This window comes from Dipodomys ordii, unplaced genomic scaffold (genome assembly GCF_000151885.1).
Source record: "Dipodomys ordii isolate 6190 unplaced genomic scaffold, Dord_2.0 Scaffold147, whole genome shotgun sequence".
Taxonomy (NCBI): Eukaryota; Metazoa; Chordata; class Mammalia; order Rodentia; family Heteromyidae; genus Dipodomys; species Dipodomys ordii.
Window position 1 is genome coordinate 1,274,860 of NW_012267363.1, and position 17,175 is coordinate 1,292,034.

The following is a 17,175-nucleotide window of genomic DNA, read 5'->3' on the forward strand; positions in this document are numbered from 1 at the left end:
CACGCCGCCGAGCCCAGCTGCAAAAAGTGGGATGGGCAGAAAGAGGGGGGGCTCACTCCTCCAAATCTCCGACCCTTTAAGTCTGAGGCTGGCTCTGCTGAGAACGTGGGCCTGCGCCCTCTCCCTTTTGGGAGAGGGGCGAGATAGTTCCTCTCTCAGCCTGCCTGAGTAGAGACTGGTATCTCTTTTAAAGGGTGAGGTGGCATTTGACCCCGGGTTGCCCGGCCAGCGCGACCGAGGAGGTGGCTGGACTGCTGGAGGATGAACGGAGAAGCCGACTGCCCCACAGACCTGGAAATGGCCGCCCCCAAAGGCCAAGGTAGGGCCTCCCGCCTGGGGCTTCCCACACCCAGGCCCAGCCCTCTATAACTTTAAAGTCCTTCCCACATGGTTATGTGCAAGGCTCACCTTCTTAAGGGCTCCTCCAGTCTGCCTTCTCTGAAACTGGAGAAGGTGTCTGGAGTATTACAAAAATCAAAAATCCCTCAACGCGTGTTTTGGCCAAATCCAAATGATTTGACCCCGAGTCTATATGTTGTTTTCACATTCTTCTGTGTCTGAGGTCAGAGAACACTATGGTAGCTTTTCTGCTGGGGTTCCCAGGCAGCCTGGAGTACATTTTGTGTCTCGTGCACGAGGGTGATGAGTAGAGAGGAAGGTGAGGAGAGGGGCTGGAAGGGCTTTTCGTGTTTTTGTTGTTAATGAAAGGGTTTTAGGAGAGGCAGGTGGAAAAGGAGGAGTGTTTGGGTGGTTTAAGGTGGGAGTTACATAGGTAGTTTGACCCGTGCCTCATCCAGCAAAGTTCCACTGTATATGGGGGTGGAGGGCAGAGTGAAGCTGAGCATCTGGTAAAGCATGGGGAGCATTGAGGAGAGAGGATTATGGGTCAATGTGACCCACTCTGCAGAAACCCTGGCCCAGGTTATCAGATGCATATGAAAGTGACTTGGGCAGTGGATGGCTGTTCTTCTAGCTCACCTTCCAGGGCAGCTACCCTCCAAGCACAGAGCTCTTTGGGGCTGCTTATTAGTGGCTGAAAATAACTGGTCCAGATCCCCTGTTTACCTCCCTGAAGAACTGAGCTGTGAAAGCAACTTGGAGTTGGGGGGGAGGGGTCTTCTTGGAGTAGGCTCCTGTGATCCTTTGACCAGCTGGACCTCTCCTCAAAGCTACCCTGTGTGGTTCTTCCTCTGAATCTGATTTAAAAAAAAAAAAAAATACCTGTTCTTATCATGTGGACAGTGGAGTTTCCTTACTACCCATCCTCAGTCCTTGCATGTTAAGGAACATGGACTTGAGCTTGGCAACGCATTTACATGTGTTATCTCCCTTTCTCCCTCTCCTCTAAGCCAAACTCCTATAGAACCCCAAATCCCTGTAGTTTCATTTCCCCCTCTGCTACCCTTACCCTCTTCAGTAAATAGGGATCCATGGCATACTGCATGTTTCAAATGATAATAGCTTTGAAATAAGTCAGACCTGGGTTAAGAACCTGGCTTTCTAGGTATGATGCTGTCTGGTCTAGAGTCCCTACTCTAATCTAGATTTTTTTAGAGCTGAGCCATGCCTAAGGAAAGAAGCCCTGGTTCAAATGGGAAGCAGCCAGGGGCTCTGGGAAAGAAAGCTTGAACATTCAGGTACTGGGAGCAGATGAGGAGGATGACATGCAATAGGTGTGATGGCCTCTCACCCCTCACCAGACCGCTGGTCCCAGGAAGACATGCTAACACTGTTGGAATGCATGAAGAACAACCTTCCATCCAATGACAGCTCCAAGTTCAAAACCACCGAGTCACATATGGACTGGGAAAAAGTAGCATTTAAGGATTTTTCTGGAGACATGTGCAAGCTGAAATGGGTGGAGATTTCTAATGAGGTAAATGATCCCCACCCACCTCATTTCCCTTTTGACACACGTGAATACACATCTACCCATACCCCTATCTCAACCTTCCTGGGGGAGATGAGACAGTTCTGTGAACAGGATGTAAAGAACCTGGGAGGGGTGTTCATAACATAGGCCTTATGTGAGGATATGGCACAGGTGATAGCACTGGCCCAGGGGTCTCAAATTCTATCACATCCTATCTAGGTACCTTAGAATATTCATATCTGGGGGCTTCTGTTGTCTAAGTTCTTCTGGGACTTGAGTGGAGTTGCTACTAGGGGAACCACACTGAGGTCAGGAAATCTCTTATGGCTGTCCTTTGGTGTGTCCTGACTGCCTGGGCCTCTGAGTCAATGCCTGCGTGTCAGTGGTTTACTGCACTGTGGGCTGTTGGCTTCAGTAAGTTTAGGCATGGTGAATGGTGGAGCCTGATAGAATAGTATTTCCTAACTTTGCTTTTCCCTCACTTCCCTTCTTCCAGGTAAGGAAGTTCCGTACATTGACAGAATTGATCCTCGATGCTCAGGAACATGTTAAAAATCCTTACAAAGGCAAAAAACTCAAGGTGAGTTACCAGGAAGAGGAGCACAGAGGGCGAGAGGAGGAATAAACCAAAGAATAGATGATGTCTGACCTCTGTCGTGTCCTTATTCTAACCTTCCAGAAACACCCAGACTTCCCAAAGAAGCCCCTGACCCCTTATTTCCGTTTCTTCATGGAGAAGCGGGCCAAGTATGCGAAACTCCACCCTGAGATGAGCAACCTGGACTTGACCAAGATTCTGTCCAAGAAATACAAGGAGCTTCCAGAGAAGAAGAAGGTGGGGGGAGGGGGGCACATGGGGGGAGGAGGGATGCTGCTGCTCTTGGCTGAGAGTCACTGGTTTGGATGGGTATGGAGGATAAGCCTTAGACAAAAGGACTTGGTATTAGGGATGTTAGTAAGTCAGCATAGCAGAGTAGGATGTTGGGAGCCACCCCCAGTAGCACTCTGCCAGGTCCACACATGGTCACTAAGGTACCATCACACATGAAGGCACAGCCCAACCAAGTGATCACACCAACTTTACATACTACACAGCCATTGCCATGACTCAAAGCCGCTCTTCTCCATACATGCATCTGCATTGTGAGCCCGTGCTACAGTTCTGTGCCTGCTACAACATTCCCCTCATGCTCTCATGTGATGCTTATGATAGTCTCATACATGCAGCCCCACAAAAGAGGGTTATTTTAAGGTTAGTGGGGAGGAGACTGAGGCATAGATGGTTGAGGGGTTCTGGTCATATAACTAATGATGCTAGAATAGCAGTTAGGCCTTGGTACCCCAGACTCTTCTGTTGAGTGCTCACTGCTGGGTCCTATTTTAAGTGGGCTTTGTCATGCACAAGGACACATTGTGTTCTTTTAAGTATCAGTTCCCTACAGAAGCAAAATACTGTCCAGATTGTCAGAGGTGATTAACCTTGGGGAGAAATTGCTCTAAGCCTCCCAGGCAGAGGTGGACACAGGTTAAGGAGACAGGTACCAAAACACTGGAGCAGTCCTGCAGATGGAGCATGAGATGGGTTGAGAAAAGAGATGGACATGACAGAATTGCTGGGTGGTGAGATGGAGCCAGGGAGAGAAGTTGGTAAAGGACAGTAGGAAAGACCAAAAGACCCGTTGGCTAGGAGTGGAGGCAAAGTTGTACATAATGCTCAAAAAGTGGGACCAACCACCACACCAAGTTGCTCTTTATCCTGGTTCATGCACTCTGACTGGGGACTCAAAAGCCTTTGGTGCTAAACACAGAATGGAGCCAGCTCAGCTTGGTAAAAGCAGCCATCTGTGGCTGGGGCTCAAGTCAGACAGGATCATTAACTGCTATAGCTGCAGGTGACCCCATTAGTGAATGAGAACACGGGATAGTGGCTGTATCCACCAAACACTCATAGGATGGGAGGGAGATACTAAAGGCAAAGGATCTGAGAATCGGGAAGACAGAAACTGGTAGACTGGCATACAGGCTGTCACCAAATTCCTGTGTGTTGGGGGTAAGGGAGGGGACTTTGGTAAGTCACTTCTCTGTGCCTGGTCTCTGGGTTGTCAAGAGTGAGCCATACCTAAAGTACCTTCTAGCTCTAAACACTGCTGTTATGAGTCAGAGGAGGCTAGGCTGTGCTTTGGTGTTTTTCTGTGGGCATCACAGGAGAAAGTGGTCTGTCTCTGCACCTGCTGCCGTTGTTAGAAGCAAGAGTTGGGCTTGATTACTATGAGCCTCTGGCCCCCTAGAGTGATACTCTTGTGACCCTGGAAAAAAGAGGGAAGGTGAAGATGCACATTTTTTAAGTGGGAGTCAGGACAGGAAGTTACTTGAAGGCAAGAGTGGAAAAGGAGGTACAAGTGGGAGGAGGTAAATGGGGAGCAAGTTGGGTAGAGGGAGTCAAGTGGTAGGCAGGGGGTGTTGGGGGGAGGCAAGTGGTGCACTCAAGGAGCCTGGAGGAAGCTGAGACAGGAAGAGATGGAGATAGAATTGGAAAGGAATACCTAGGCCACTTGGAGACTCAGCCAGTGGATGGGGAAGAGACCCCAAATTCCAGAGAGACCTAATGGGATGGGGTTTGCATTGTGAATTCATTGTGTCCTGTCAATACAGTTCCTTGAAAGCAGGACTCAGCCACCACTTACGGGTGACCAATATCAGTTGGAGAAAGCATGAGCAAGGTCTCCACCAGACTCCTCATGAAAAGAGCTCTGTGGTATCAGAAAGGCTTGGAGGTCTCAGTCCTGCCACTGCCATGTAACATACTATCCCCCTCTGGACTCTTTCGTAGGAGAGAATAGAATATAGTATTCTGTGTCTGAGAGGCCCTTGTGATACTTCTCAGCCACCAGGTCTAGTGTATATCCAACCAACACTGGTAGGCACATGTCCACAAAACAAAAGGTAGCTTTTGTAGCTTTAGGTGAGGTAGGCCTTGGGTCCTGGATGACCCCATCCCCTCCTCCCCCCAGATGAAGTATATTCAGGACTTCCAGAGGGAGAAACAGGAGTTCGAGAGAAACCTGGCTCGATTCAGGTAAGGCAGTGGAGCCCAGCAGAGGGCACCGGGCGCTGGGTACAGCAGAAAAGGCTTGATAACTGGCTGCAGACTGAAGCTGGCCGTGATGAGGCACGGAAGATGGATGGGTCCTTTGTAAACTATAATGTATCTTAGGGGAGGAGCAGGCAGCTAGCCACTCCCTAATCTACTAGCCCCAGTGAGGAAAGTTTGGTGGGTGGGGTGGCCAGCTTGGGTCTGCCCCAGCAGTGTCCCCTGCTGACCCTTGCTCCTGTGCCCTGGCTAGGGAGGATCACCCTGACCTTATCCAGAATGCCAAGAAGTCGGATATCCCTGAGAAGCCCAAAACCCCCCAGCAGCTGTGGTACACTCATGAGAAGAAAGTGTATCTCAAAGTACGGCCAGATGTGAGTGTCTGGCCAAGGGGCAGGGGTGGCGGCATATGGTGGTGGCAAGGGGGGAGCCGCGCCAGGTGGCCGGGCACGGTCCAGGGGAGCAGGAGAGGAGGCCCCTCCCCAGGGGGGGGACTGCATGGACAGGGCCTGGGCCAGCTGGCGTGAGTGCGTGTGCGTGTGTGAGCCTCTCCCTTGCACCCAGGTGGGATCCCTGCCTCTGCCTTCCCCTCCTGGCCTGTGGGGGACACTCATGTGACCCCCTGTGGCCCGAGGGGGTGGGGCCTCTGTGCCCCCCCACTCCTTCCCTGCCCCTGGCTGCCTGTGTGTGTCTGACGGCTTTTGGTTTGCAGGCCACTACGAAGGAGGTGAAGGACTCCCTGGGGAAGCAGTGGTCTCAGCTCTCGGACAAAAAGAGGCTGAAATGGATTCATAAGGCCCTGGAGCAGCGGAAGGAGTACGAGGTTAGGCTTCCGCTGCGCTCCTCCCCATCCGGCTCTTCAAGAGCCTCTGCCCTCTGACTCGGTGCCACCGCACTCTGTGGATGGCAGTCACTCCTGGCCCTCCATCGAGGGAGGGGGCCTTCTGGGCCCCTCACCTCTGCCCCTACTTTCTCCTTGTTCCCCCACCCCCACCCCATGAGATCTCAGGCTAGGGCAGGGCAGGGCAGGGCACCGTGTCACATGTGACAGCAGACACACAGCCATCCCCCAGCTTTGCTCCCTGCCTCCCCTCCCCAGCGGCTCTCCCCCTTCCCCTGCCCCAGCTAACCCCACACCCCATTACCCTCCACCCCCCCACCCCACTGCAGGAGATTATGCGTGATTATATCCAGAAGCACCCTGAGCTGAACATCAGTGAGGAGGGCATCACCAAGTCCACCCTCACCAAGGCTGAACGCCAGCTCAAGGACAAGTTTGATGGGCGACCCACCAAGCCACCTCCGTGAGCACTGCCCCGAGTGGGCGGGTGGGCAAGTGGACAGCTAGGGAGTGGGGCTAGTAAAGGACAAGGCACAGAATGCAGCAAAGAGGCCCTTTTGCTAACAAGTATGCCTCTGCCAATTCTGATAGGAATAGCTACTCACTGTACTGTGCAGAGCTCATGGCCAACATGAAGGATGTGCCGAGCACAGAGCGCATGGTGCTATGCAGCCAGCAGTGGAAGCTGCTCTCCCAAAAGGAGAAGGACGCCTATCACAAGAAGTGTGACCAGGTATGTATGGCAGGGAGTACTACAGACATCTTTGAGTCCTGCCTTGAGAGTTAAATGCCTGAAGTCTGGCCCCCACTTGATCACAGGTTGCATGTTCTTTGGTCAACTGTTTCTGACATGGTGGCATGCTAGGTTTACCATCTTGGCCTGTCAAGACAGTCCAGCCTCCTGCCTACCATCTTTGGGGAAGAGCAGTCCACACCTAGGCCCTGGGGCTTGCTGTGGGTTACTGTCCCTGAGTACTGAGCCCTTGGTGAGGCTGTGCACAACTGACCCTGAATCTCCTACTTTCCCAGAAAAAGAAGGATTATGAAGTGGAACTCCTCCGTTTCCTTGAGGTGGGTGTTGCTCAGGCCGGGTAGCGGATGGGTTTGGCTGCAAAGCCCAACTAGGTGAGAGACTGGAGAGCCGCAGGGTGCAGAATGATACCCACTTTCCAAACAGAGCCTGCCTGAGGAGGAGCAGCAGCGGGTCCTAGGGGAGGAGAAGATGTTAAACATCAATAAGAAGCAGACCACCAGCCCAGCCTCCAAGAAGCCCTCCCAGGAAGGTGGCAAGGTGAGTGGGTCAGAGCAGCCAGGCAGGATGGGCCTAGGGCTTTGCCAAGGAATCCTGACCTTTCTGCACCTCCCCAGGGCGGCTCAGAGAAGCCAAAGCGGCCTGTGTCGGCCATGTTCATCTTCTCAGAGGAGAAGCGAAGGCAGCTGCAGGAGGAGCGGCCTGAACTCTCTGAAAGCGAGCTGACCCGCCTGCTGGCCCGCATGTGGAACGACTTATCTGAGAAAAAGAAGGTCAGGCTTGCCACCCTCTTCCTTCCAACCCCAGGCACCAGTGTCCCTCCAGGGGCCACTGGGGCCCCTTCCTTTCTGCCGGCAGCTGCGTGGCCTCCCCTGCCCCGTGTGCCCCACACGTGTGACTGGGCACAGATGCTGGGCCAGAGCCCAGCGAGCCGGAAGGCGGGAAGCTGTCAGCTAGGGCTGTTGGCTCCCCGGGGAGCCCGTGGGCGGGGCAGAGCAGAGCTGACAGGGACATCTGCGCCGCCCACGCCCCTGCTGGCCCCACCCTCCCAGCCGGAGCCCTGCGAGCAGCTGCTGGGCTGGGTGAGCTTGGCGCGCCCCCTAGGGCTGGTCTGCAGGCATAACGCCCGTGACATCTCTGCAGGCCAAGTACAAGGCTCGCGAAGCTGCACTGAAGGCACAGTCGGAAAGGAAGCCTGGCAGTGAGCGTGAAGAGCGGGGCAAGCTACCGGAGTCGCCCAAGAGAGCCGAGGAGATTTGGCAACAGAGTGTCATTGGCGACTACCTGGCGCGCTTTAAGGTGGCAGCGTATGGGAAAGTGATTCTTTGTAGCTTCTAGCCCAAAATGACTCCTCCTATAATTGATACCTTGTCTTTCCTCAGAATGACCGGGTGAAAGCCTTGAAAGCCATGGAGATGACCTGGAACAATATGGAAAAGAAAGAAAAACTTATGTGGATTAAGAAGGCAGCTGAAGACCAAAAGCGATATGAGGTGGGAAGGGGCTGGGCCAACTGCCCTACGTAGCAACTAGGCTCAGAGCCAGAAATCTCAGCCTGACCCTGACCCAGTCTTTTAACTTCCTGCCCAGATTCTCAGTCTGTCATTACTAAAATGGGATGACTGTACTAGCCTCCAGGTTGAGGATTGTGAGTTCAATGCTGGAAACACTTTGAAAAGATATTGCTTGACACAATTGCAAGTAGTTGCTCCTTAGCTGTGCATCTAAATCTCCTTTCTGGCACATAAAAGGAAGAACTACTGCAGGTGTGACTCAGTGATAGTTTGCCTGGCATGGTTCAATTCCCCAGCACTTAAAAAAAAAGCCAGGCACTGATGGCTCACACCTGTAATCCTAGCTTCTCAGGAAGCTGAGATCTGAGGATCACAGTTCAAAGCTGCAGGAAAGTCCGTGAGACTCTGATCTCCAATAGACCACTAGAAAACTGGAAGAGGCGCTGTGGCTCAAGCGGTAGAGTGCTCCCCTTGAGCTGAAGAGCAAAGGGACAGCGCCCAAGCCCAGAGTTCAAGCCCTACAACCAACCAAAAAAAAAAAAAAGGGGGGCCAGGCATCTGAGATCTGAGGATTGCAGTTCAAAGCCAGCCTGGGCAGGAAAGTCTGTGAGACTCTTTATCTCCAATAAACCACCGGAAAACCAGAAGTGGTCCTGTTGCTTAAGTAGTAGAGTGTTTGCCTTGAACTGAAGAGCTGAGGGACAGTGCCCAGGCCTGGAGTTCAAACCCTATAACCAAGAAAAGAAAAAAGGGTGGGAAAGTGGCTTAGTGGTAGAGTGCTTGCCTACCATCCATGAAGCCCTAGGTTTGATTCCTCAGTACCACATAAACAGAAAAAGCCGGAAGTGGTGCTGTGGCTCAAGTGGAAGAGTGCTAGCCTTGAGAAAAAAAAAACAAAAACTAGAGTATAAAGCCCTGAGTTCAAGTCTCAACACTGGCAAAAAAAAAAATCAGATAAGGTGTAATATAGTAGAAGTTGTAAATATAATCTTCCCTGGTATCCCCACAGAGAGAGCTGAGTGAGATGCGGGCACCTTCAGCTGCTACAAACTCTTCCAAGAAGATGAAGTTCCAGGGAGAACCCAAGAAGCCTCCCATGTAAGCCCAGAGCTAGAGTTGCCCTGGTGTGGAGGGCCAGGCTGAGGGCGTATTGTGTGAGCGTCTGACCTTCCCTGTGTCACCCGGTGTAGGAACGGTTATCAGAAGTTCTCCCAGGAGCTGCTGTCCAATGGAGAACTGAACCATCTGCCGCTGAAGGAGCGCATGGTGGAGATTGGTAGCCGCTGGCAGCGCATCTCCCAGAGCCAGAAGGAGCACTACAAAAAGTTGGCCGAGGAACAGCAGAAGCAGTACAAGGTGCACCTGGACCTCTGGGTCAAGGTGAGAGGATAAGGAACCCAGAAGGGAGAGGGAAGCCTGCTGGTTAGCACTCTTGCATAATTTCCTTGGTGCTGCAGCGTCATATGGGAAACAGTTACTGTCAAGCTTTTAAAGAAAAAAGAAACCAGGGCTCAGAGTGGTTAAGAAATTTCCTCAGGGTCACAGAGTAAGGAAAAAAGAATTCAAATCAGCTGCCTTCCAGTTGGTACCAGGAGACTTCTCATAGGTTCTGTCATGGCTTCTCTGAGCTTCCTTCTGTACCTTAGTTGTAGTCAAATCCATAAAGTGTCCTCCCCAGCTACCTAGTAGATTGGCCAAGGATCTAGAGAGACAGTGAGGATTAGATGTTCACAAGTTTATCTAGCCCCCACAGCCTCATCAGTGGCTCCAGTTGTGGGGTGAGTCATGATGGGGAACTTGGGAATTGAAGAAGGCCCCCTGACTGAAGAGCCTCCAGCAACTGAAGAAACAAAAACCATCTTAGTGCAGGGTGGCTCAGAGACCAACTCTTGTGGCAGGAGCTGAGATTGGAGCTGTATGCTGAGACCCCAAATGTGACAAGCTTATGGAGAGTGAATATTGGTCAGCACATAGAGCCAGCAGTAGTCTAGAAAGCATTCTTTTTTTGGGGGGGGGAGGTCTGGTCATGGGGCCTGAACTCTGGGCCTGGGCACTGTCCCTCAGCTCTTCAGCTCAAGGCTAGCGCCCTATCACTTGAGCCACAGCACCATTTCCGGCTTTTTTTCTTTTTGCTTATGTGGTGCTGAGGAATCGAACCCAGGGCCTCAGGCATGCAAGGCAAGCGCTCTACCACTGAGCCACCTTCCCAGCCCTGTCTAGAGAGCATTCTAACACCAGCTCTCCTCTTTTTCCAGAGCCTATCTCCCCAGGACCGTGCAGCATATAAAGAATACATCTCCAATGTGAGTGTGGAAACAGGGCAGTAGCAGGCTGTGGGGTTCTGAAACTCCAGGGTTTGAAACTCACAACTTTCCCCCTCTGTATCCCTATCCTCTACTGCAGAAAAGAAAGAGCATGACCAAGTTGCGAGGCCCGAACCCCAAGTCTAGCCGGACTGCCCTGCAATCCAAGTCGGTAAGAAGCCCCTCTGGGGTGTCTGTACAGCAGAGCCTCAGGCACCCCAGATCCCTGATATACCTCTACCTCTCAGGAGTCGGAAGAGGATGATGAAGAGGATGAGGATGATGAGGATGATGATGATGAAGAGGAAGATGATGAGAATGGAGACTCCTCTGAGGATGGTGGGGACTCTTCAGAGTCCAGCAGCGAGGACGAGAGCGAGGATGGGGATGAGGTGGGGTAAACACAACATGTTTGGGGGGGGCTCCCCCAAAGAGAGCCATCTGATAACGGCATACCCTTCCTTCCCCCAGAATGAGGAGGACGATGAGGATGAGGATGATGATGAGGACGAGGATGATGATGAAGACAACGAGTCTGAGGGCAGCAGCTCCAGCTCCTCTTCCTCAGGGGACTCCTCAGACTCAGACTCCAACTGAGGCTCAGCTCCCCAGGTGGCCAGGGAGAGCCCCAGAGTCCCCCTCCCCAGCTGACCACTTATGTCTCCCCCCATGTTCTGTCCCTGCCCCTCCCCCACTTCTTTTTTTTTTCTTTTTTTCTTTTTTTAAACAAAATATGGTGGGGGTAGGGGACTGGAGGAACTCAGGCTAGGACTCTGCAGCCTTGGAGCCATCAACCCTGGGATCCTCCAGGGACAGCAACCATCAGACTGAGCCAGCACTGGACCGACCCAACCCACCCAACCCTACTCCCCTCCCCCCCCCTTCTGCACTTGCGGTTCCGGCATGGACAATGGACCGAGAGTGGGATTGGAGGGGGGGGGGGCTCCCAAAGAGTTCAGTGAGGCCCTCCACACTTGCAGCCCAAACCAAGGTGGGATGGAAGATTGGGGAGGATTCTTCCTTCCCAGAGGGCCTGCTGCCTGGACCTCTACATTGGAACTGGAGGCAGGGACTGAGGGAGAGGAGGGTGGGTGCCTTTGAAAAAACGGGCGCTGCCCTGATGGCGCTCTCCCCTGCCCTGCAGGAAGGTGCCGCCTGGACCTGCTCATGGGGAAGGGGGCAGAGTGTTTTTTATATATGTGTATATATTTTTTTTTAAGCTCTGAGCTGTCAACGAGACGTTTCCTACCGATCTCGGCTGCCGTCTCTGTTGTCATTTCTGGGAGAGGGAGGGTTTAGGGGGGTAGGTTTGGGACTTTTTTAAAATGATCCTGGTGTGTGTGTGTGTGTGTGTTGTGTGTGTGAGTGTGTGTGTGTGAGAGAGAGAGAGAGAATGTGTATGTCTTGTACATAACATGGGTGCATCTGTGAGTCTATCCGAGTACATGTGTGTGTGTGTATGTATGTGTGTGAGTAAGAAGGGGGTCTGTCCTGGAGCCCACCTCAGTGTTCGTGAATCTGGAAAAAGGGTTGGTGAGGGCAGGGAGATAGTGACCCTGGCAGCAACAGGCCAAGGCCATCCCTTCCCACACATTCTCTGCGTTGCCTGGTCCCTGGCTCCATTGTGGGGAGGGGAACTAAAGCCACCTGATGCTTCCTATACCAGTTTGCCTCTGCCAGGACCATGTGCATCTGAGCTGCTAAGGTCCCTGTCATCTGGCCAGTGGGAAGGGGTAAATGTTTTGAACCTTAAAGCTTTTCTTTTGTGGGAAAGGCCTCCCAGTTGACTAGAGGAGCAACCTGGCCACCCTGGGCCCAGGAACTGGGCTTCAGGAAGTATCTTTGGATTTTTTTACCTACATGTCCTTAACCACCTTTCCCTCTATCCTCAACCCACTCCCATTTCCTTTGATTTCTCAGGTCTGCTCCCCTCTTCCCTATCCCCTCCACCCTCCCTAGCTGGGGAGGGGCTGCAGAAAGTACATTCTGTAACTGTTCTCTGACCCCTGCCAATCATCCCAAGCTTTTTGTACCCCAATCCCCTGATTCCTAATAAGCCAAGCCACCTTAGCGCTGTGGGTTTTAAATTTTTTTATTTTTTACTAGACTTGTCAAAACTTATTATTTTTCTTTTTACAATCATGTCAGCATATTTAATTGGGGCTTTGTGCTTTTCAACCTTCCTCTAAAGAAAAGCTAGGAATGGGGGAAGGGGAGCCTTCACCAGAGTGGTAGGATAGGAAGATGAGGGTCTCCAATCAGCTGTGGATCTCTCAAAGCACACATTTGTCTTGGCCTGGACTATGGTGCTGGTCTGGGGAGGCCTAGGAAGGGACAATCCCCACTCCTGTTCACATCCTGATCTTGGAAGTAGGTACAGGAGGTTCCAGGTTCTGGTTCTTCCTGAGAGCCCCTACAGAGAACCCTATTTCCTTATTTGAATGCCCCTACACTATTATATTTTAGTGGAATGTGTTTTCATTAAAAAAAAAAAAAACCATGAACAGGATGCTTTTTTTCTCCCTGTTCTAAAAACTGAAAAATTCTTACAGTATAAACAGGGCCACGGGGGTGGGGGCGTTGGTGCTGTAAGAGGTTGCTCTGAGTGCATTTTGGCACTGGGACAGGATGGCTGGGGTGGGAAGATCCCCATTCCCCACCCCCTTTTTTCTAATATTTAAGGAGTGTTTTGTAGGTTTCAACAACAACCACACTTGAATTTGTATCATGGGAGGTGGGAGGGAGTGGCTTAGAGGTGTCTGCCTAAGCTTAAGGCCAACTGTGGAAGTTTTGTTTCCCCTTTTTTTGTATAATAAAGTAAAAAACAAAGGTTTGTGTACTGCGTGGTCATTGGAATAAGTGAAAGTGAGTGGCAGGGATAACTAACAAATTTGATATAGGAAAACTTGAAGCAGGCTTGTTTTCTTTATTGTGCAGTTTTGGGGCTTGAACTCAGGGACTGGGCTCTGTTACTGGGCTTTTTTGTTCAAGGCTAGTGCTACACCACTTTGAGCCACAGCACCAGTTTTCTGGTATTTCTGGACTTTTCTATGCAAGCTGGCTTTGAATTATGATCCTCAGATCTCAGCCTCCTGAGTAGCTAGGGTTACAGGAATGAACTACTGACACTTGGCTCTTGTTTAACCTTTTCTATAACCATCTTCCTGTTTTCCTATTTCTTAAAAAGTTTGGGGGGGGGATTGTAATTGTGGAGATAGAAAAACAAAGGAGGAAGCAACAATGTTTGATAAGAAACGTACTCATTACCTTGCTCACTTGATTGTAACCCCTCTGTACAGTATTTTCACAATAAAAAAAAACTTATTTAAAAAAAAAAGTTTAGCAGGCAACCTACCTTCACATTGTTCTGTGCTACTTACTACTCTTGTACTTTGCCAATTCATCTTCAGTTTCTTCACTTGTCTTGACAGCCACTGAGACCACTGCCGAGTTAGAGAACAAAAACAGAGGGCCGGGTTTTAGGAAATGGAAGGTGAGGAGCTACCAGGGTCAAGGGTTCACCCTGGGTGTGCAGGCCTTCCTGGCTGGTGTACAGCTTATTGGGGAGATTTAGGGGAGCCCTCCCACTTGAAGCTTTAGCTCCACCCAGGGTTGGACATGATTTTCCTACTTCTGACCTCTGATGGAAAGTGACTGGGACAAGACGATTTGCTGTCTGAATTAAGGGACTGCCTTTTCTGTGCAGGCCTGAACTAGGTTTCTATAATAGCCAAAGGCTGAAGCCCCTGGTTCTATGCAAGAACCCCACCTCAAGCCCTTTCTTATTTGGGCCAAACTAACAAAACGTTTCTGCTATTACCCAGAAACTAGTCTTCTATAATCACCAACATGGTGGCCTCCCAGAGGAGACTTGTCTGGGTCCTATCTCCTTAGTCCACTCTGCTGGAGTCAGCACTACTTATCCTTCATTCCATCCTGAGTGTCCATGACTCTCATACCCACATACAACTATTCCAAAAGAGACCGGATGCTTTGACTTGAATATGCCTCCAAAACTCATGTTGAAATTTAATTTCCACTGGGACATCAGTAAGAGGTGGGACCTTAAGTCCTCATGATTGGATTAATCTATTACACAGGAGCAAATCTCACTAGTCCTGGGTCCCAGACAATTCCTCTCTGGCTTGCTTGTCTTCCCACCATGTTACAGTGTCACACAAGGCCTCACCAGATGCTAGCAGCAGACTCTTGGGCTTCTAGCCTCCAGAAGCATGAGTCAAATGAATTTCTATAGTTTTTAATTTGCCCAGTCTGTGGTACTGTCATAATAACAGAAAATGAGCTGAGTGGCTCATGCCCTGTAATCCTAGCTACTTAGAAGGCTGAGATCTAAGGATCATGGGAGCAAAGTCCATGAACTTTTTATCTCCTTACCACCAAAAAGCCAGAAGTGGAGCTGTGTTTCAAGTGGCAGAGCACTAGTCTTGAGGAAAAAAAAAAAAAAAAAAGCTCAGGGCCAGTGCCCAGGTCCTAAGTTCAAGGCCCAGTACCAATAGAAAAGAGATAAAATGGACTAAGACATGGATGGCTCTTATTTTTTTTTTTTTTGATTGGTCGTGGGACTTGAACTCTGGGCCTGGGCACTGTCTCTAAGCTCTTCAGTTCAAGGTAAGTGCTCTACCACTTGAACCACAGTGCTTCTTCTGGTTTTCTAGTGGTTTATTGGATATAAGAGTCTCATGGAAGCCCGGCACCCGTGGCCCATGCCTGTAATCCTAGCTACTGAGGAGGCTGAGATCTGAGGAGCTCGGTTCAAAGCCAGCCCAGGCTGGCTCCCGGACTTTATTGCCTGGACTGGCTTTGAACTGTGATCCTCTGATCTCAGCCTCCTGAGTAGCTAGGATTACAGGTGGGAGCCACCAGAGCCCAGCATTAGATGGCTCTTCTTAAGACCTGTGTGTAGACAGACAACAGTGTATCCTCTGGGATATCCAGATGTCATACTTCAGCTTTTAGTCATTCAACCCGAAACCATGTTTAATCCATCACTTAGATCTGTCCATTTCTAGTTTTCTCTCTGAGCTTCTTAGTCTTCTCCATAGCTTTCATTTCCAACCTAGTCAAGACCACCACCATTGCTCAACTTCTATAAAGACCTCCTGAAACCAGTCTTCGTGCTTTAAAAAGATATTCGAACCAGATGCTTGTGGCTCATACCTATAATCCTAGCTACTCAGGAGGCTAAAGAATCATAGTTCAGAGCCAGCAGACAGATCCTCAAGATGCTCTTCTCCAATTAACCAGCTTTTTAAAAAAGCCAGAAGTGGAGGTATGGTTCAAATGGTAGGGCATCAGTCATGCAAGGCCCTGAGTCAACAAAGCAAGGCCCTGGGCAACAAAGCAAGTCTCCATCTTAAAAAAAAAAAAAAAGCTGGGTGGAATAGTTTAATACATACCTGTAATCCCAGCACTGAGGCAAAAGCATGTCAAGTTTGAGGTCAGACTAAGCTATATATACAGTAGTGAGTTTCAGGCCAGACTGGGTTATGTAGCAATTCCTGTCTAAAACAAACAAAATCCAAATCTGATTACTTCTGTACTTACTATGTGTAACCTATCATGATCTTTTGCTTGTTTTTTAATGTATTTGTTTTGCCAGTCTCTGGGGCTTGAACTCAGGGCCTGGGCACTGTCCCTGAGCTTCTTTTGCTTAAGGCTGGTGCCTACCACTTGAGCCACAGTGCCATTTCCAGCTTTTTCTGTGTATGCGGTACTAAGAAATTGAACCTAGGGATTCATGCATGTGAGGCAAGCACTCTACCACTAAGGCACATTCCCAGCTCCTACCATGCATGATGTTTTAAGTTCTGGTCCTTGAATTCATTCTCCTTTCATTCCACTCTTTCTAATTACACACAACGTAAGTAATATCTCTTCCATTTTTCAAACATGCCTATGACAGGGCCTTGGCACTTCTCATTCTCTGTGACTCTTTACTCAACCTTCTTACTTCAGCTCAAATGTTACCTCACAGAGAGGCCTCTTCTGACCACTCTCTCCAGAGAGGTCTCCCTTCCCCATTTCTTTATGTATTTACTTCGCTCTCCTCAAGCATAAGACCCTTGACCTGCTTGCTCCTTCCAACAATCCCAGCACCCAAAACCACCTAGCATATATTTGACAACTAAGAAACATATGATGAATAAGTGATGGAGTATGGCCCACAGGTCCAGGGAATTGGGATGGACATTTGCTGTCTCTGCTGGCCTCCCTGCCCCAACTACAGCCACACTATCCCTCCATGCCTTGACCATACCATGTTCTCGTTCTGTGCATGTATATATGTTATTCTCTCCGCCTAAAATATTCTTTACCACTCTTCATAGTTAATTCACAGCACTACTTAGAAGGACACTTTCTTGGGGGAGGGGAGGAAATGGGGTCGAGGACCCCAACAAAAAAGACCCCTGTATCATATGTTTCTTCAACAGCCTAGATGTTTTCTCAGACTTGCTCCTTTCACATTATGTGGTGCTGAGCTGTATATGCCACGAAGACAAGGTCTGTGTGTCTCCCTTGCTTGTTACCTGTAACCGTAGGGATCACCCAGAGCCTGGACCAGCTAAGTCCTTAGTATTTATTAATGGGTGCTAACCGTACAGACTTGGAACATCCCCAAAAAGGTCACTACCACAGCACAACCCAGACCAAATGTGGAATAATTAGCACAGTCCAGTTGTAAAGTTTAGTATGAGGATGGCTGCAGGTGGGGAGATAAGAAAGGGTTTAGGTAATGGAAGAGTAAAGAGAGTTTGTAGAATATATGCAGATTCCTTAGGGA

General features: G+C 50.1%; 1 protein-coding gene across 5 annotated transcripts in view; it reads left to right on the forward strand.

Annotated features, from left to right (window-relative positions):
* Window positions 1-12,870, forward strand: part of Ubtf (upstream binding transcription factor, RNA polymerase I) — a 16,159-nt gene extending 3,289 nt beyond the window's left edge. For 3 of the 5 annotated variants that reach the window (XM_013032000.1, XM_013032003.1, XM_013032002.1), the window contains exons 2-21: window positions 194-319; window positions 1,701-1,876; window positions 2,370-2,453; window positions 2,553-2,708; window positions 4,885-4,949; window positions 5,218-5,338; window positions 5,677-5,787; window positions 6,135-6,268; window positions 6,397-6,538; window positions 6,835-6,876; window positions 6,983-7,096; window positions 7,174-7,329; window positions 7,700-7,855; window positions 7,939-8,049; window positions 9,080-9,168; window positions 9,261-9,450; window positions 10,326-10,373; window positions 10,474-10,545; window positions 10,622-10,765; window positions 10,845-12,870. In XM_013032000.1, the coding sequence (XP_012887454.1) occupies window positions 262-319; window positions 1,701-1,876; window positions 2,370-2,453; window positions 2,553-2,708; window positions 4,885-4,949; window positions 5,218-5,338; window positions 5,677-5,787; window positions 6,135-6,268; window positions 6,397-6,538; window positions 6,835-6,876; window positions 6,983-7,096; window positions 7,174-7,329; window positions 7,700-7,855; window positions 7,939-8,049; window positions 9,080-9,168; window positions 9,261-9,450; window positions 10,326-10,373; window positions 10,474-10,545; window positions 10,622-10,765; window positions 10,845-10,970 (2,295 nt within the window). In that variant the 5' untranslated portion in view covers window positions 194-261 and the 3' untranslated portion in view covers window positions 10,971-12,870. The remainder of the gene's footprint in view (window positions 1-193; window positions 320-1,700; window positions 1,877-2,369; window positions 2,454-2,552; window positions 2,709-4,884; window positions 4,950-5,217; window positions 5,339-5,676; window positions 5,788-6,134; window positions 6,269-6,396; window positions 6,539-6,834; window positions 6,877-6,982; window positions 7,097-7,173; window positions 7,330-7,699; window positions 7,856-7,938; window positions 8,050-9,079; window positions 9,169-9,260; window positions 9,451-10,325; window positions 10,374-10,473; window positions 10,546-10,621; window positions 10,766-10,844) is intronic. The other 2 variants (XM_013032004.1, XM_013032005.1) reach the window with 1 other exon arrangement.
* The last annotated feature ends 4,305 nt before the right edge of the window (window positions 12,871-17,175 follow it).